Below are 20,259 nucleotides of genomic sequence, written 5' to 3' on the forward strand. Positions count from 1 at the left end.
TGATCATTGCCTAGATTCAATATTTTATTAAGGTTTACAAAATGTTTGTACTGTAATTCTAATATTATTTCTGCGTTTGATCACCAACACTTTTCTGTATAGATCTTTCCACATCAACTGGTTACCATGTGGGACTTTTATACAGAAAAGACAGAATAAATGCTTGCCTTGACCCTTCTCCCAACTTATTTACTGGTTTTCAAAAGGAGTTGTTTCCTGAATATCTTTTTTTTTTTTTTTTCAGTTCTCAAATTGTTCCATATCTGGCCATTGGAAACCTCTATAAATTGGCTCCCGACACCTCTTTATAAGACCTTCAGTAGTATTCCTTGCTTTCTAATATTACAGAATATTCTAGGTTCAATTTGTACATTTCTTGCTCTAGACCTCAAACCAGCACTTTTGCCAAGAAGTCCTGTTTTTTTTTTTTCTTTTACTGGGAAATGGTATTTTATCCAATTATATTATACTGATTTGTGGAAGAATGTAAAGAGCACCCAGGTTACAACTATTAAGATCTCAGGCTAGGCGTGGTGGTGCATGCCTGTAATCCCAGCACTTTGGGAGGCCGAGGCGGGTGGATCACTTGAAGTCAGGAGTTCGCGACCAGCCTGACTAACATGGTGAAACCCCGTCTCTACTAAATACAAAAAAATTAGCCGGGCATGGTGGCGCATGCCTGTAATCCAAGCCACGTGGGAGGGTGAGACAGGAGAATCACTTGTGCCTTGGATGCGGAGGTTGCAGTGAGCCAAGATTGCACCATTGTACTCCAGCCTGGTCAACAAGAGCGAAACTCCCATCTCAAAAAAAAAAAAAAATCTCAGTGATGTAACATATGAGTATTTCTCATTAACCCTGCATGTTCAACATGGATTAATAAAGGGACTGTGTTCATCAGATTTTCTCAGGGACCCAGGCTAATGGGGCTTTCTCTCCACACATGCTTCAGTAGTTGTTGGAGCAGTCAAAGGGCAACATGGTTAATAAGGCACTGGTTGGCCAGGCACGGTGGCTCATGCCTGTAATTCTAGCACTTGGGAGGCCAAGGTGGGTGGATCATAAGGTCAGGAGATCGAGACCATCCTGGCTAACACGGTGAAACCCCATCTCTACTAAAAATACAAAAAAAATTAGCTGGGAGTGGTGGCAGGCGCCTGTAGTCCCGGCTACTCGGGAGGCTGAGGCAGGAGAATGGCGTGAACCCGGGAGGCAGAGCTTGCAGTGAGCCGAGATCACGCAGCTACACTCCAGCCTGGGCGACAGAGCGAGACTCCGTCTCAAAAAAAAAAAAAAATAATAATAATAATAATAAGGCACTGGCTTTTAAAAGCATGTGCCTTCCTTGAATGTCACAGTAGTGGAGGATTAAAAAAATCAATTTTAAAAAAACACCAAAAGCGTGTCTGAGTGAAAATGTCAGCTACCATTTTTTGTGGTGACTAAGGCAAGTATCGTGGCTATGCCTAACTTCAAATGGAGGAGGAAAGTACCATTCTCCCATGTGTCCAAAAAGAGTTACCACAGCATGCTTTCTGGTCATCATGATTCAGCTTCATCAAAAATCCAAAAGTCTCCTCTGAGTGACACTAAGTATTCTAAACATCAGGGAGGTGATGCTTATAAGTAAGCTGTCACCCATACCCAATATACAATTATGGAAAAGGAATAGGATAATCAGAGCAAACACTCTCATTCAGAAGAGGAAGCAGTGCAAGACAACAGTTTTTAATCTAGAGCCATTCTGAAATCCAAATAAGTATCTCTCTCAAGGATCCTCAGCTCAGGGTAGAGAGACTTTTGTGATTGCTTCCTTCTGGTCTAGGAAAAAGGTTTCCCAATCCAAGGTTCTTTATGGCTATGCTTCAACCCCCAAGGATATTCTTCTTTCCTAAGATAATTTTTCTTTTTTTTTCTTTTATCTTTTGAGAGAGGGTCTCACTTTCTTGGCCATACCAGAATGCAATGCTGCTCTCACAGCTCACTGCAGCCTTGACCTCCCATGCTCAAGCAATTCTCTTACTGGGACAACAGGTGCGTGCCACCAGTCTGACTAATTTAAAATTTTTGTTTTAGAGCCAGAGTCTCACTGTATTGCCCAGGCTGGTCTCAAACTCCTGAGCTCAATTCAAAATGCTAGGATTACAGGCATGAGCCACTCCACCTGGCTAATTTTTCTTTTCTTTCTTTCTTTTTTTTTAAAGACAGGATCTTGCTGTGTGACCCAGGCATGAAGTACAATGGTATATGATCACAGCTCACTGCAACCTCTGCGCCCTGGGCTCAAGCAATCCTCCCACCTCAACCTTCCAAGTAGCTGGGAACACAGGCGCATACCACCACGCCCAGCTATTTTTTTGTATTTTTAGTAGAGATGAGGTCTTGCCACATTGCCCAGGCTGGTCTCGAACTCCTGAGCTCAAGCAATCTGCCTGCCTTGGCCTCCCAAAGTGCTGGGATTACAGGTGTGAGCCACTGTGCCTGGCATAATTTTTCATATTTGTAATTTTTAGCCTGCATAATTTTACATCAAGAAAGTAAGACATTTAATTAACCACTTCATTACTGTTGGACCTTGAGCTTGGCTGCAGGTTTTATAGTCATTTTCATGAAAGCAGCCTTAAATATTTATATAAACAGTGTTTCAAAATCATTTACATTATCTCCCTATTATGATTTGTTAAAGCTGGAAGGATTGTGTAGCTCACTTAAGTTCTGCTCACTCATTTTACAGACAAGGAATCTGATTTTGAGTAGTATTTCTGCAGTTACGTGGCTTGTAAGTGGCACAGCTAGGCCTTGTGCCCAGGCAGTTTGGCACCAGAGTCTGCTCTTGACCACTGTACTCTTATGTGTCTCTGCTGAATTGAGCCTTAGTTAGCTAAGATACTGCCACTTCAAAGAGTGTTTTTAAAATTGGAATGCTTTAGTAACTTTCAATGTTGAGCATTTTTCTATATGAAAATGTGTTATCCAATGATGTTTTTTCCTTAGTTTGTAGTCTATCATCTGGAAAATTTGGGACATTACTTAGTGGTTCATGGGACACCACTGCTAAAGTCTGGCTGAATGACAAGTGCATGATGACCTTGCAGGTACAGTAGTTCTGTGAAAATATTCTAAAGAATAATTAAGTTGAATGATTCTGTGGCAACTTAAATTGATACTCATTTTACTCACAGGGTCATACAGCTGCAGTGTGGGCGGTAAAGATCTTACCTGAACAGGGCTTAATGTTGACTGGCTCAGCAGACAAGACTATTAAACTGTGGAAGGCTGGAAGATGTGAGAGGACTTTTTCAGGTAAGATCAGGGTAGACAAGTTTTATAATATCATTGCTTTTTATTTGCTCAGATTTTCTCAGAAGTTTAAAAGCATGAAAATATTTGAAAAACATTAGTATATTTAAGCTATTGAGTTAATGTAATTTGTCTGATGAGTTAATATCTAATACCTTTAAAAAAGATATAATGAAACCTCTCATAAAACAGCCAAGTGTAGACTGATAAATAGCTGTCTGATAAGCTATATATAATATGTGTATGTGCTTCTGCGTATATGTATGTAATTTTTGGTACATAGTTATATTTTTGGTTGTCATTTTAATACTTTTAGCCTGAAACTTCTAAACATAAGCCTTACTGATGGTCAGTCAGCAGTGTTATCTTCATATATGGAAGAAAGCATTATTAGTATCTTTATATTGAAGCACATTTTTATAACGAATTTCAAGCTTTGTTTATGTTGTGGTTTATGGTGAGTATTCTTTTTAAAGCCCAGCTATTAAATAATGCCAATACTGATGCATCTGCTATCTAATAGTAGTATCACTTATTTGTAGGGTACTTAAATATTTACTGTTAATTTTAATTGGTGTTGCTTTTCCTTTTTGAATTTTTTCATTAAAAGTTGGTAACTACCCTAGATAATATGCAAGAAGTCCCTTTGTACAGATAAAAGTATCTTTTGGCTGGGCGCGGTGACTCACACCTGTAATCAGCCCTTCGGGAGGCTGAGATGGGTGGATCACTTGGGGCCATGAGTTCGAGGCCAGCCTGGCAAACATGGTGAAACCCTGTCTCTAATAAAAATACAGAAAAATTAGCCAGGGGTGGTGATGCACGCCTGTAATCCCAGCTATTCGGGAGGCTGAGGCACAAGAATCTCTTGAACCCTGGAGGCAGAGGTTGTAGTGAGCAGAGATAGTGCTGGTGCACTCCAGCGTGGGCAACAAAGTGAGACTCCATCTCAAAAAAAAAAAAAAGAAAGAAAAACAGAAAAAGTATCTTTTGATGGAAAGTGGATGATGACTAAACATCCTTGTGTTTCTGCTTCAGTATATACTATATATGTATGTATCAAGTCATTATTAATCTGTGATAGCTACTCTTAAGTCAACAAATAATGAACATAGGAACTCTGACTTCACAAGCTTCAGAGAATGTTTTGTTCTTAAATTTATGTGCTACTCTTTGTTATATTTTTTTTATATTTGAATATTATATATTTTATAAATTACTCTTATTGGGGAAGAAAAATTAAAAATGAATTATCAGGTGAAAATGAATTATTGGGGTCAAAATACTATTTCTGGAGGTTTTTGGAGAGGATAGGATGAATATAAAATAACTTCCAAAGACTGGTGATAAAAAAAATATTGCTAAACCTTAAATACAAATTTTTGTTACCAGGCTTTCAACAGAAAAAAAGATTTCTCTAACTTGAAAATTAATTTTTACTACTCACTGATATGTTTTATAATGTTAGTAAAATGTATAGAGCCATCAGCCAAATTATCAGTTTTATTGATTTGCATTATTGTTTTTTAATGCAGGGCATGAAGACTGTGTAAGAGGTTTGGCAATTTTGAGTGAAACAGAATTTCTTTCCTGTGCAAATGATGCTAGTATTAGAAGGTGGCAAATCACTGGCGAGTGTCTTGAAGTATATTATGGACATACAAATTATATTTATAGCATATCTGTTTTTCCAAATTGTAGAGGTAAGATTATTTTATGCTATGTATTTAATGTTTTGTATTGAGCATTTTTCCATCCTATTTGTGAGATGGAGGGAGGAGGGCTGATTACTTAATTCAGTTTAGTATCTGTGACTTGAATAATTTAGTAAATTTATTTCATTAAGTATCTTTCTCCTGTTTACAAAGAAGAAAATTGTATGGCCATCTTTATATTAATTCAGATTAGATTGTTGTGTTGTAAAAAGTTCTTAGGTATCTGAAGAAACACTGTAAGATGTGACATGAATAAAAAATGTGATTTTGAAGTTGTATATGTTGTAAGTGTCAAACATGAAATTTAAAACTAATTTTAAAACTCTTTGGGTTTCAAAAAGTCAGTGTATCTAGAAAGATGTTATGTATAAATGTACTTAATTTTATTCAAACTAATACTGCCTATATTCATTAATTTTAGACTTTGTGACAACAGCAGAGGACAGATCTCTGAGAATCTGGAAACATGGGGAATGTGCTCAAACTATCCGACTTCCAGCTCAGTCTATATGGTGCTGCTGTGTGCTCGACAATGGTGACATTGTGGTTGGTGCGAGGTATTTATATTCTAGTCAATCATTAAATGTTATATACTCCAGGCCTTCAGTAGGAACTAGAGTGTACAGAGATAAGCCATAAGGAATTTCGGGTGACTTGGGGAGACTATATGGACACTTCAATTACTAAACAAAACAGTAGTAGATATTATAGCTTTCATACTAAGTGATGCATGATATACCAGTATTGTACTGCAATTGTGCAGTCAAGATATTGACTACAAAAGAAGTTAGAGAAGGTAGAGATTGGTGTGGGAAAACTTTGTGTAGAAGAAATTTGAATTGGAGTTTGAAAGATTATGAGTAAGAAAAGATACGCAAATTTTTGTCAAAGCTAAGAGTGTAAGTTTCCTTCATGAGAATGAATACAGCATGCATAGGAAGTGAAGTAAAATGATGGAGTACTAATGCTGGGATAATAGGTACAATGGGGCTTAACTGTGGAGAACCTTTAGTGCTTTCATGCTAGGCATTTTTTAGATTCATTGCTTGGGGTTGAAGGGTTGTGGTTCTTGAGTAAGAAATAGGATTGAAGCAGAACTTATGAATTATTAAATATGTAGATTGGATTTAACTGCTGGTGACAGTGGACAGGAAGGTAAATTAGAAAGCAAGTACAGAAGGAGTGTGAAGTTATAAGACATTGGCCCCACAATGCTAATGGGTAGGAAATAAGTAAATGAGATAATCCAGAAGGAAAACAATCAGAAAAAGGATGAAAGAAAAGGATAAAGCTTCAAACTGTTAGTGATTGGAAGTCCTCATTAATAAAAATGGACAAGTGGGAGAATTGGTTGGGTACAGAAGGTGATGACTATGGCCTTAAACTTCCTGAGGTCTGCAGTTGTGGTGAGCCACACTCATGCTGGTGGATCATGGTCATTTGAGCTGGTGCTTAGTATAAGAACTGAGGCTAAGATAAAGATTTCGCAAAGCTTCCAAAAGCAAACCATAGAACACCATTCTCTGAGGGAAGAAATACAGGGGAAGAACAGAAGACTAAGAACTAAGTTTTATGATATACCATTAGTAGAGAAAAAGAAGTTTAGTAGGTTGAACAGAACAAAGGAATTTAAATGTTCAAATTTCTGGGAGACAGAAAAGGAGAGATTTTGGAGGAAGATTGTCATCAGTGTCAAAAGTGAGGAGTCAAGGAATGGAAAGTTTGAAAAGCATTTGGATTCGGTTTGGAAGATGTTATTAGTGACTTTTGGCATCAATCACATTTTGAATAGAAAATGACAGAAAAAAAGGCAAATAAGAGGAAATAAAGGGTTGGAGGAGATGGATGAAGGATCATAGACTACTCTATAATGCTACTCTAGCATTGAAAGCAATAAGAAGGCCAGCTGCTGTGGCTCACACTTGTAATCCCAGCACTTTGGGAGGTCCAGGTGGGAGGACCGCTTGAGCTCAGGAGTTCGAGACTATCCTGGGTGAGCTACCAAGACCCTGTCTCCATACAAAAAAAGTCTTTAATTAGCTGGGCATGGTGGCATGCATTTGTAGTCCCAGCTTCTCAGGAGGCTGAGGTGGGAGGATTGCTTGGGCCCGGGAATTTGAGGTTGCAGTGAGCTGTGATTACCGCCCCTGCACTCCAGCCTAGGTGACAGAATTGGACCCTGTCTCAAAAAAAAAAAAAAAAAGAAAAGGTGACAGCTATAAGAGATAGAGGGTCTAATAAAGTGAGTGTTTTATTTTTTGGCTGGGGCAGGGGGTGGTTTATAGGCTTAGTTTTTTTCCCTCCTAAGCATATGAAGAAAAACCAATAGAAAGAGTGATGTACATGCTTGTGGACGAGTAAGTTAGAAACAGGTTTCCTGTAGAATGGGCCAGGATTAATACAGTTGGAAGTGTCTAAATTGCTTCTCCTATCTCAAAATTTCAAATTAAGAAATCATGGAGATAAAGTAATTTTTCTGAGAAAAGAGGTTAAGGACGGCCATCTAATCCAAACATTAGGCCTTTTTTTTTTCCTTGATTGAAGTTACATTGCTAGTTACTGGCATAGTAAAGGATGACCATATTTTTCTACTGAACATCTGCTAATTTTAAGCCCTACGTTGGGTCTTTGAGCCCTTTATAAACTAAACTAGCCCACTACCCTTCTCCATATGGTAATAACTGTGTAATATTGACTTTAAAAGTACATACTATAGCTCTAGATTCTTATGATGGTAAATATTTAACTTGGAATTGGAAATTGTATAAAATACATATTTCTCTGTTCTTTGTCAATAACTTCTCTATTAAATAGTTGATAGAGAGTAGCATGTGCTGAAGTCAGCACAGTGCTGTAATCAGCAATTAATAACATGCTAATGTTTTTCATATTCACAAATACAGTTTATTTTTACTATGGATCATTCAGGTGTGATAATGTTAATGTAATATGGCAATGACTTTTAAAATCAGTTTATTTTTCCTTACAGTGATGGCATTATTAGAGTGTTTACGGAATCAGAAGATCGAACAGCAAGTGCTGAAGAAATCAAGACTTTTGAAAAAGAACTGTCTCACGCAACCATTGATTCTAAAACTGGCGATTTAGGGGACATCAACGCTGAGCAGCTTCCTGGGAGGGAACATCTTAATGAACCTGGTAAGTATTTTATTGTACCTATTAGAAAAAATTCACCATATTTGGCTTTTGGAACAATCAAGAGAAGAAAAATAAATGTTGTTTTGCTTGTGTTTTAGTGTTACTCTTATTGCTAGATGCTGATTTTTGAGGATTTTTACTATTACATATAATCACTATGAGAAACCATGTTCTTGCCTCTGTCTCCCAGAAGACTTTGAATTAAGCTTCTCATAAACAGGAATTAAAAAATAAATCTCCCAACACTTAGATCATTTACAGTAGACACTCAAAAGGCACTCATTTAATACTTTTTGGTTGATTGGATTCTCTGAGAGGGGTTACAGACTGAATATTAAAATGAGTTTAAATACAAAATTAGCCAGGTGTGATGGCATGCGCCTGTAGTCCCAGCTACTCAGGAGGCTGAGGTGGGAGGATGCTTTGAGCTCAGAAGGTTGAGGCTGTGGTGAGCCGAGACCACACCATTGCACTCCAGCCCGGGTGACAGAGTGTGACTCTGTCTCAGAAAAAAAAAAAAATGAGTTTAAATCAAGCATTGTCTGTGTAATGAGTTGGGAATCATTTGAGTTTGAAATCAGAAGACAGTAGTCATCTCAAATGAAATCTTGGGTTGGATGTATCTCTTGACTGCATTATTATACCAATGCTTCTCAAGCCTTGATTCATGGACCTCTGGGGATTCTGAGATCCTTTCAGGATGTCCATGAGGTCAAAACTAATTTTTGTAATACTAGATATTATTTGAATTTTGTACATTATATTAATATTTGCACTTATGGTGCAAAAACAATGGAGGGTAAAAACACTGGTTCACTAGTATGTAAATCAAGCCAGGGGCTTTAAACCATTCTGGTAAGTTACTATGTTCTACTTGCATGCAGTTGTAGTTTAAAAAAAAAAAAAACAATAAAAACAAAAAAAAAACAGTTTGCTATTGAGCATGTCCTTAATGAGGTATTAATATTAAGAATTATCAGTTTTATTACATTTTCACACATCTTTTTAAATATTCCGGGTGAGAAAACCTAAAGTAGACATAAAGTAAATCAAAATACTGTGGTGTCTCAAAGAAAAGAACGTGTGCAGTCGTTTGAGTTGCAGGCTAAACTACCAATTTTTTCATGGAGTGCTATTTTTATTTGAAAGAATGACTACGGTTATTCAGGCTTTGGTATTTGGCAGACGTTTTTTGAAAATGAACAAATTGAGAATGTTCCGTCAAGGAAAATAACTGACAATATATGTTGCCAAAGATAAAATTCAAGTGTTTGAGTGAAAATTGAAATGTAGGAAAAATGTGTCTCCACCAGGAACTTAGTAGCTTCCCGTTTGTATTGCTACTAGCGGTAATAATATTAACAAATGCCATTTTTTAATATTGAATAATAAACTATGAATATGCAGAAGATCTGCGTAAGTCATTGAACCATTATTTTTCCATATGACTAGTATCTGATACCATCTCAGACATGGGTAAAAGATCCATTCAAAGTACAAGATAGACCAGTGGATTTTAGTATAGTAGAGCATGAAAAATGCATTGATGTGGTTTCAGATTGTACACTGTAGCCTTTAAAAAACTACTATTTCTGGCCTATCCACATTTTCGTCTTCTTTTTCAACTACCTACGTGTGTTAGGCTGGATTTTCTTTTTGTAGTTAACCAAAATAACAAATTGAAACAGATTAAGATGGGGTAAGAGGGGAGATTAAAGTATGATGGACTAGGCCAGAACTGGCATATATCACATCCACCCAGATTCCACTGACCATTACTCAGTAATGTGACATCATGTGACTGCCCAATGCAAGGGGGCTAGATAACGTAGTCTCTGGCTACACAACTACAGCTGTATCTAATGGAAGAAGATCATGATTCTTTGGAGGATGGATAGCTGTCTCTGCCACTGAAGGCCTTGTTGAGAATGTGACATTTGTGTAAAGTTGTTAAAGAGGGAAAGGAGCAAATACTGCCAATATCTGTATGAAGAGTATCATAGGCAGAATAAAAAGCTAGTGCAAAGGCTCTGTGGCTGAAGTTGGGAGATGAGAGGACAGGGGGAATAGTAGAAAGTAAGGTCATATAGGATAGTGGGGACAATTTATATTTGGTCTTGTACACTACTCGAGAGTTTAGGCTTTTACCAAGTGAGGTGAGAAGCATTGATGGGTTTCAAGCAGAAGAGTGTCAGGACCTACTTAAACTTTTGAAAAAATTGCTGAGGTTGCTGGGTGGAATATACACTGTCGGGGGCCAAGAGCACAGGAAAGAGCCGTTGAATCAACCCAACTGAGAAATGATGGTGGCTTGGACCAAGGGATGATGATGGAGATATTAAGGAGACAGTTTTCTAGATATATTTTAAAGAATGAGCTGATAGAAGTAGCTGAAGGGGATGCTGAGAAGCAGCTGAAGGAGCGATGGGGTTGAGAGAAAGGTATCAGACTTTTCTACTTTTTGGTTTGAGCCACTGGATTAATGGAGAGCCATTTACGGAATGAAATGTGTTAGGAAGATATATTCATTAATAAAACTTGTTTTATTTTTGATGGGCCAGTTGCTTCCTAGTAGAATCATGTTTTGTTAACCTTCCTTTGATTAATAATATTTCCTTTTAACTGTTATTTTCTTTTGGCCACATTTTTAAATCTTTTATTTGATACAATTTTATTTTAAAACAAAATCCATATTCTCTTATGTGTAAATTTTAATGTTAAGAATTTTCTATCTAAATGTTTTTCAATTTTACACTGCCATTCTACCTTTGATTCTTAAAATTTTTATTTTAAGGTACTAGAGAAGGACAGACTCGTCTAATCAGAGATGGGGAGAAAGTCGAAGCCTATCAGTGGAGTGTTAGTGAAGGGAGGTGGATAAAAATTGGTGATGTTGTTGGCTCATCTGGTGCTAATCAGCAAACATCTGGAAAAGTTTTATATGAAGGGAAAGTATGTCGACTTCTACTTTCTAATTACTATTGTCTTAAATATTAGGCAAATTAAAGGTTTCCTTTTGCCCCATAGTGATAAAATTTTGTTTTGACATTTAAAAATCCATTACTGTGGGAAACTAATCTTTTTTTTCCCTGTCTTGAAATAGATATTTTGAAAATATCTTTCCTTGTAGTGAGAGCTGCATTTGAGAGACAAATTATCAATTGTCTGTCACGTAGTAGTTTCTATACAAAAGCTGTTCCCAACCATTTTGGATTGGGAGCTTCTGTGCCACCTTTCATCTAATGCCTCATGCCTGGCTATATTTAACTTGACAAGACATGAGAGACCCTGCAGGGCAGTGCTTAAAATGCCAGCATGTTTTGGTGAATAGGGCACAGCAACAGCTGATAATTTTGACCTTGGTATCAACCAGTTGGAAACTCTCCTTTGGCTCTAGAATTAATATGTAGTTGTAATCCATCCTTCATCCTCACCCCCATCCCCTAATGAAATACTAATTTTGCATCACATGCAGATGGGGGCTGTTAATCTTTATCTGCCAAAAAGGAAGATTTTAGCACTGCACTTTGGAGAAAGTTTAAGTACTATGATTATTAAAGAACACATCTGTGTTATGTTGTATATGTCATTAATATAGGTGAACAGATAATAAGCATGTGTCTCCTTTTTATATTCTTACTTTAGGAATTTGATTATGTTTTCTCAATTGATGTCAATGAAGGTGGACCATCATATAAATTGCCATATAATACCAGTGATGATCCTTGGTTAACTGCATACAACTTCTTACAGAAGAATGATTTGAGTCCTATGTTTCTGGATCAAGTAGCTAAATTTATTATTGATAACACAAAAGGTCAAATGTTGGGACTTGGGAATCCCAGCTTTTCAGATCCATTTACAGGTAAGTTAGTGTTTATATTGAGTCTTGTGTAGTTCCATTAGTGTTGATTGATTTTTTTTGATGTTTTCAAACAGTCATGTGATTAGCTTTTTCAATAAATACCAATATCTACAGCAGAGTTTTGCCTGACATTCATATGTTTAAGCCTCAAATTATGTAGTAATTCTGTATTTTACAGAAATAATAGTAAATTGTTGTCTTTCAAAAATACAGTCATACTAATGGAATTTCAGTTATTTGAAACAAAAATAAACTTGTAAGTTCTTTTATATAGTGTTTCTTTTTAAAAATTATATTTTGGCAAAATTTAGTAAATCTTTTTTCACATGAGGCTAAATTGGTCAGTCATGCATCAAATCTAAAAGTGAACCCTATGGGTAGTTTTAGTTTATATGTGATGTGTATTCTACACATTCATTTTAAGTTAATTGTTTGTAACATCGTATGCAATATCTCAGATGTTATAAATACAGTTAGGTGCTCATACCAGTCTGTAAATTGTAATCCTGGTGGTACTAATCCAAATTCTGGCTCCTAGGAAGTGGAATCTAATGCTAGTAATATTAACATGAGTTCTGGAGACTGGTGGAGGAGGAAATAAAATGCCTCCTCTAAATAACATTTTGAGATAGGCACTTTACTGTTAATGTTTTCCTCTCATCATTTCTGACTCAACATTTTTCATGTACTAGTGCTCTTCCTTGTTTTACAAGGACCTCGTATTATATTCCTGTCTCAAATCCTTATGTAGATCCACCTTTTCTTCCCTGACAGCTACTCCACATTCCCAAATTATCTCTTCTCCTTCTACTTCAAAATTTCATTGCCCATTCATATAATAAAACTAATGTTACCTGCATGTTGATTTAAATAGAATTATCAGGCCAGGTGCGGTGGCTGACGCCTGTAATCCCAGCACTTTGGGAGGCCAAGGCGGGCAGATCACAAGGTCAGGAGTTCAAGACCAGTCTGGCCAACATAGTGAAACCCCGTCTCTACTTAAAAAAAAAAAAATACAAAAAATTAGCCAGGTGTGATGGATGTGTGCCTGTAATCCCAGCTCCTTGGGAGACTGAGGCAGGAGAATTACGTGAACCTGGGAGGCAGAGGTGGCAGTGAGCCAAGATTGCACCATTGCACTCCAGCCTGGGCGGCAGTGCAAGATTCCGTCTGAAAAAAATTAAAAATTAAAAAAAAAAAAAGAATTATCACAGTAACTTACTACTGAATTACAGATGATCTGATCCTCCAAATACTTGCACTTAAAAAGAAAATAATTGCTTAGTATGTGGATATTTTTGTTGTTGGAATTTCAAACTGTAGTTCAGAAGAGTGAACACAGATTGTAGTACTATGTAAGCTATTTTGCATGTGGGATACAGGAAAGGAATTAAAGCAGCTGACTTTGTCTGGAAATCTAGGAAGCACTTGGCTGGTTTTGCCCTTGTGAGACTTAACTTTTTAAGCATCCTTACTGGTTTTTTTTTTTTTTTTTTTTTTTTTGTGGACAACCTGATTATTTCCCTAGAGGTACTAACAAAACATAGGCACATACGCCACACATTCGTAAATGTATAAATGGAAATCTCTTTCCTTTGTAGTTTTCATCCCCTTTCTAATTCTCTTCTCCAGTAGGTTGTAAGCTTCAGTGGATATAAGCAATTTTGTTCCCTTCTGGATCCCCAGCCCTGAGTCCATTGTTTGACCCATGAATTAACGAACCTAGAGCTCTAAAAGATTAACACTTAGTGCCTGTGGTTTTGATAACAACAGCAGGAACTCTTCTGAATTTGTATAGGAACAGGGTCAGGAATTGATTGTATGTATATATATTTAGGTCAGATATTACCTGCAATTCTCTTTTGATATTTGAATTAAGTTTTAATATTTAAGTGCTGGGGCTAAGATTACAATAAAGTATTAAAATTAAGAAAACAAAACTTGGAGAATCATTAAAATTTCAGTTTTTTCCCAGCTATAAGACTTCTAACTATAGTTTCTGTCATTCTATCATGTGAAAGTTTTGCTCTTCTGTTTCTCTCCAAATGTAGTTCTTCTAAAACAAGCATTGTGCTGTTTGAAAAATTCAGAACTTTGGTGCACTTCTGCCTTTTCTTTGTTTTGCATGCACAGGTGGTGGTCGGTATGTTCCGGGCTCTTCAGGATCTTCTAACACACTACCCACAGCAGATCCTTTTACAGGTGGGATGTAGTTTTGATTCATGTATCTTTCTTCACTAAATGTATAGCATCTTGCATTACATGGCTTTACGTCTTGGAGATGTCATCCAGTAACTGGTAATTCCCTTATATGTATTTCCAATTTTGATGGATCTCCTTTTCTTTAACTTCTGCTTTTTGCTTTTTTCTGGAGTAGTTGTGTAGATTCCCTCATGACTTTTAAATAGCATATTATTAGAACTCATTGTTTTGTCCAGGGGTCCTTCCCACCAGGAAAGCAGTGTAGTTAAAAACATAGGTTTTAGAGTCAGACAAACCTTGGTTCAAAATTGGGCTCTACCACTTACTTGCTATGAGAAGTTGGCAAGTTACCTAACCTGTCTGAGCCTATCTTTTTTATCTGTGAAATTAGATAATAGGGGAACCCACCAACCAAGACACAGCATGAGTGCTATCACTGGCGAGATGCTACCAATCACGAGCAGAGAAGGAGCCATGTGAGTCCCTGATTTTGGATGGAGCAGTACAATCAAGAAGTCTCCCCAGGCATATTTTGACTTAACATGGAAGGAGACATTCCACCCAGCTACCCAGGAATAGTCTTCCTAATCTAAGTTATTAATGTCCTTCTTGAAGCCCTTGAAGTGTTGGTGTATCTCTTCAAAATGAATTTATTTACCAAGGTATGCATGCCTCAGCGTCAACACTACTGGAAAAAGTTGCCAGAGTTGGACTTTAAGGCAGCTGAAGAAGTCTCTATTTTCAGAATGGCTTTTGATATCTTGTATAATGCTGTTGTTGGATCTTCAGAGTTCCTCAACAGTATACTCAGTTTGGGAAGAGATCATAGCCGTTAGGTATCCACTGGCCTTGCAGATTAGTACTGTGAGCTATAAAAATGACAATCTACAGTCCTCTCTAAGTCATAGGGACTGGACAAACATACAACGTTAGGTCAGCGTCATGAAGTTGTGGATTGCTGTCAGTGAGCTTCCTTTTTCCTGTGAATGTATTGGTGGCCCAGATGCAAATGGTTGTACCATGTGCACTGATAACCAGTAAATGAAAATAATTAACTATCACACTAAATGCTGTGATGGCACAGTGGCTGTTAAGGAAGTCTTTGATAACATAATGTGATTTCAAATGGTAGTAAGGATCTGAAGAGTAGACAAGATGGCTTTCTCTTTATCAGCAGTTCAGAAACAGTGATACCCTGAAACTTAATACCAAGTGAGAATCCAAATCACTTTGGCGGCTTTTTTTCTAGAACAGAAAGAACATATCAAGCTTCAACTAATACCAGCAAAATCAAGAAAACTCGTGGGGCCATTATAACCAGAGCATAGCTCACTGTTCCATAATGTCAGTAACTCGGAAGATGCAGTGATTAGGTAGATATGCAAGATAGCATACACAATGTCCAAGAGAATTAGGGTATCAGGATAATTGAATACACTTTTATATAAATATATAACAGCATCTACCATATTGAGGTATGAAAATAAAATAGCATAATATATGTAAGTGTTAAGCAAAATGCCTGGAGTATAATTAAGCCACGGTATGTATTAGTTATTGTTGATGATGATGTTTTCCCAACTTCGTCAGTGGCACTGGGGCCAAAAGATTTCCCTATCTGGCTACAATTTAAAGTCAGTCTTAATTCTTCTTTGTTTTCCTTATTAATGTATGCAGTCCTTAAACTGCTAATGTTTATTAGAATGATCTGAGAAGCTTGTTTAAATTACTTATCCCAGGGTTCTATGGCCAAGAGATTCTGATTCACTAGATTAGTGAGAAGGTTAAAGCTAAAATTATTCATGCTCTGATCTCTCACCCAAGGATTCTGATTAAATAAATGATCTTGGTAGTAGTTTGATCTTAGATTTTTGTGTGTGTGTGTGTGTGTGTGTCAGAGTTTTGCTCTTCTTGCCCAGGCTGGAGTGCAGTGGTGCGATCTCAGCTCACCACAACCTCTGCCTCCCATGTTCAAGCAATTCTCCTGCCTCAGCCTCCTGAGTAGCCAGGATTACAGGCATGCGCCACCATGCCTGGCTAATTTTGTATGTTTAGTAGAGACAGGGTTTCTCCATGTTGGTCAGGCTGGTCTCGAACACCCGACCTCAGGTGATTCTGCCTGCCTCAGCCTCCCAAAGTGCTGGGTTTACAGGCATGAGCCACCACGCCCAGCAATCTTATTTTTTAAAGTTCCCCAAGTGTTTCTAAAGTGGAGCCAGTTTGGAGTAACCCTGGGTTATGGGTGGACTCTGGGAATCTGTGTATTGAATCTGTGATTCATTCAGGTGGTCAGAAAACCATATTTAGAAAAGTGTGAGAGTGTACTTTACCTCTTAACAGCTTAATGCCTTGGGCAAGTTATTCAACCTTCTGCTTCTAAAATATTGTGAATCATAATGGTATCTATATAATACTTTAATGAATATATGCATAGAAGATGATTAGCTGGCATATGGTTAAATTTCAACAAATCCATTTATTCTGTGTTTCTCATTATTTTAATTAATCTTACTTTTTTTTTTTGGTTTTGCTTTTTTAATTTTGTTTGGCATTTCTGTATGTGTTGCACCTGTTATAACAGCTCCTAGAGTATAAATTGAAAGAGGCTAGAACAGTAGCTCATTTTTCTTCTTCCCATAAAGGCTGATCCGGTATTCTGAATATCTCCAAATCCTGCTGATTCTCTCTCTACACTTACTTTTTAAGTTTCCTTCTTTCTATTTTCAATAAGACAGCCACAAGTATTATCTATAATAAAATGTGACTGGGCTGTTGTCATAGTATCTCTAACTCTTACCTGAGTCTTTTCCAATTGTCTTATGTGCTAGTTAGTCCCACCTCTTTACTTCAGTAGAATAGTGTTCACATTTTATTCTAGAAACTTTTATTTCTCTCCAGTCCACTTACATTTTTGTAATTTACTAAACTTCTACAACTATAATATATAAGGCATGTAATGTTTAGTTTGTAGCTGACATTTATTGGGCACTTATGACATGCTCAGGCACTGTTCTAAGCATTTTTCTGTATTAAATTTGTGGCATATTTATTATGTATATAATGATGCCATTGTGAAGTGTGCTTAATAATGGAAATAAGCGAAGGAGCGGTTTGAACTTTATAATTTACAGTCACCTTTGCTTACTGAGAGTGTTATTGTATTGTAGGTGCTGGTCGTTATGTACCAGGTTCTGCAAGTATGGGAACTACCATGGCCGGAGTTGATCCATTTACAGGTACATACTTTTTATTTCTTTTTCTTTTTTTTAGATTTTAAAAATTCGTTGGAACTTTTATGTAATGAAAAGAGTAAGAAAATTTGTGTCATTTTTTTGCTTGAGAACTTTTTATATAGTAAATCGAGACCAAACTTGTCTGGCTTTTTGAGCGTTCTCAGAATTGTCTCATTACTACATATTAGAATCATCTGGGCAGCTTTACAAACGCACTTCAGCCTTATCCCCAGAGATGCTTACTTGGTCTAATTCTGCTCTGAGTTGGGGGCTTGGCAAAGGGTAGTTTTATAATCTTCCAGTGTGATTCTAATATGCATCTAGGATTGGAAACTACTGTTTTACTGTAATAAATCTGCTTTCCTCACTACTCTTACAAAGTCTGTGTTTATTCTCTTCATTCTTATTTAATGTGTTGAGAATGTTATTCACTGGATTATACATTGTTCTCTTTAAGAAGACTCAGGAAAGAATTTGCTTCTGTGATTTATGCCTGGAATAGCTATCATTCTTCTGAGCAACTAATTTTTTTTTAATCCTTAGTTACCTAGTCTACAGTCTGACATACCTCACTTGTTCATTGAATATGTGCTGGCATGTTTTCCTCCGTATTGGCTGCCAGTAAAACACAGAGCTAAATTTGTGGTTCATCTCTTTCAAGTTTGACAGATATCTTGGCATATATTTTTTTCTACTTACTTTTTATGTTCTTTGTAATTTATATGAGAGAGATTGAGTAACATATATGTTATTCAGCATTAAAATAAACACCCATAAACTTACCACTCAATAACTAATGTAGCATGCGTTTTTATTTTTTATTACTTTTGAGATGGGATCTTGTTTTGTTGCCTGGGCTGGGCTGAAACGCCTGGGCTCACATGATCCTCCCACCTCAGCCTCCTGAGTAGTTGGGTTTACATGCACACACTACCATGTCCATCACTTGGCATGTGATTTTGTAAGCTATTTTTTAATTGCAAAAGTAACATTGGTTAGCAATACTGAAGTATAACATAGTACCTGTAATTAAGATTATGGATTCTGGAGTGAGAATCTAAATTCAAATCTCAGCTCTACTACTTTTTGTCTGCTTGACCTTGAACAATTTATTTCATGTGTCTGTGCTTTTGTTTTTCTCATTTGCAAAGTTGAGGTCATATCTACTTCCTAGAATTAAGAGCTTAAAATTATAAAACTAAAGAAAAAAGAAAAGGGAGAAAAACAGCCAATAATTTGTGGTCTAAATGACAAGGCAAAGGGCAATGCATAAGTATGCCAAAAGAAAACAGTGAGTTCAAAGCTCTGGAGGTAGAAAATAGTATTACATGCTCAAGAAACTGACACCGGCCAGTATGGCTGGACAGAAGAAAGGCAGTGAGGAATGTGGGGCAAGGCAAAAGAAAAATATTCACTGGGAAGCCACTGAAGAGTTTTTTAATCAAAGGAGGTGCATAAACAGAGTAAACAATAAAAAGATCACTGTCTGCAATATGGATCATGGAGAGACCAATTTGGAAGTTATTTCATTATTCCAGGCGAGAGGTGACATTAGCTTGTACTAAGGTATATATAGCTCCAATATACACACCATACTGTTAAAAACTAACTTCTCGAAAATGGGAGGGGGAGCACTGTTAACCTTTGTTAACAAGTACAGCTAACGATTACCAAGCATTAATTTGGTAAAAAGTTATTTACATAAATTTTATAATTTTAAGCTCTTAATTCTAGGAAGTAGATATGACCTCAGCTTTGCAAATGAGAAAAACAAAAGCACAGACACATCCCAACTATTCTGGAGGCTGAGGCAGGAGAATTGCTTGAACCCAGGAGGCGGAGTTTGCACTGAGCCGAGATTATGCCACTGTACTCCAGCCTGGGCAACAGAGCGAGACTCTGTCTCAAAAAAAAAAAAAAAAAAAGGGGGGCTAGGACTCCTCAGCAAACCACCATGGCACACATTTACCTATGTAACAAACTTGCACATCCTGCACATGTACCCCGGAACTTAATAGAATACTTAAAAAAAAAAAAAAAAAGACTAGGACTCCTGTCCTTCAGGGATTTACAACTTGGGGATCATAAAGATGATGCAGAAAAAGATTAGAGAAAATGATAATGCCTACGACATCATTTGGAATAAGCAGTAAAAGACATAAAAAGGGAGAGATCAGCATGCCTTAGAGAAGATGAAAATGGAAAGTTTCATGTAATTATATGGTATTCTTTGACTTTTTTTAAATTTATAATTTAGATTTAATCTTAGGCCAGGCTCGGTGGCTCACACCTTTAATCCCAGCACTTTCGGAGGCTGAGGTGGGAGGATTGCTTGAGCCCAGGAGGTCAAGGCTGTAGTGAGCTGTGATTGCATCACTGCACCGTGTCTCAGAAAGAAAAAAAAGTAAAAAGTATGAGATGATCTTGTTCTACATTTAAGCTTCCATTCCCCAAACCAAAAAATATTATATCAATAAATATAAATTATACAAAATAATTGTGGATATTTTTCCCCTTGAGGTTCCTTGTTTATTGCATGCACTGAATAGTTGCATATCTCAATAATTGTGAAAACTAAGTCATATAGTTAGAAAAATCTCATTTTTTATCACTCCTTGTGATTATCATCATTTTCTATTCTTTAAATAGGGAATAGTGCCTACCGATCAGCTGCATCTAAAACAATGAATATTTATTTCCCTAAAAAAGAGGCTGTCACATTTGACCAGGCAAACCCTACACAAATATTAGGTAAGTAAAAATTAAGTAATTAATTTTTTCACAT

At 36.8% G+C, this 20,259-nt stretch overlaps 1 protein-coding gene across 2 annotated transcripts in view; it reads left to right on the forward strand.

Annotated features, from left to right (window-relative positions):
* The window catches only part of PLAA (phospholipase A2 activating protein), a 41,627-nt gene that overhangs the window by 16,354 nt on the left and 5,014 nt on the right, over positions 1-20,259 (forward strand). The window contains exons 3-12 of one of the 2 annotated variants that reach the window (XM_055294041.2): positions 2,995-3,095; positions 3,183-3,303; positions 4,836-5,003; positions 5,437-5,572; positions 8,005-8,174; positions 10,969-11,126; positions 11,820-12,039; positions 14,173-14,241; positions 17,409-17,477; positions 20,124-20,225. In XM_055294041.2, the coding sequence (XP_055150016.1) occupies positions 2,995-3,095; positions 3,183-3,303; positions 4,836-5,003; positions 5,437-5,572; positions 8,005-8,174; positions 10,969-11,126; positions 11,820-12,039; positions 14,173-14,241; positions 17,409-17,477; positions 20,124-20,225 (1,314 nt within the window). The remainder of the gene's footprint in view (positions 1-2,994; positions 3,096-3,182; positions 3,304-4,835; positions 5,004-5,436; positions 5,573-8,004; positions 8,175-10,968; positions 11,127-11,819; positions 12,040-14,172; positions 14,242-17,408; positions 17,478-20,123; positions 20,226-20,259) is intronic. The other variant, XM_055294042.2, reaches the window with a different exon arrangement.

Source organism: Symphalangus syndactylus, chromosome 9 (assembly GCF_028878055.3).
Source record: "Symphalangus syndactylus isolate Jambi chromosome 9, NHGRI_mSymSyn1-v2.1_pri, whole genome shotgun sequence".
NCBI classification, from domain to species: domain Eukaryota; kingdom Metazoa; phylum Chordata; class Mammalia; order Primates; family Hylobatidae; genus Symphalangus; species Symphalangus syndactylus.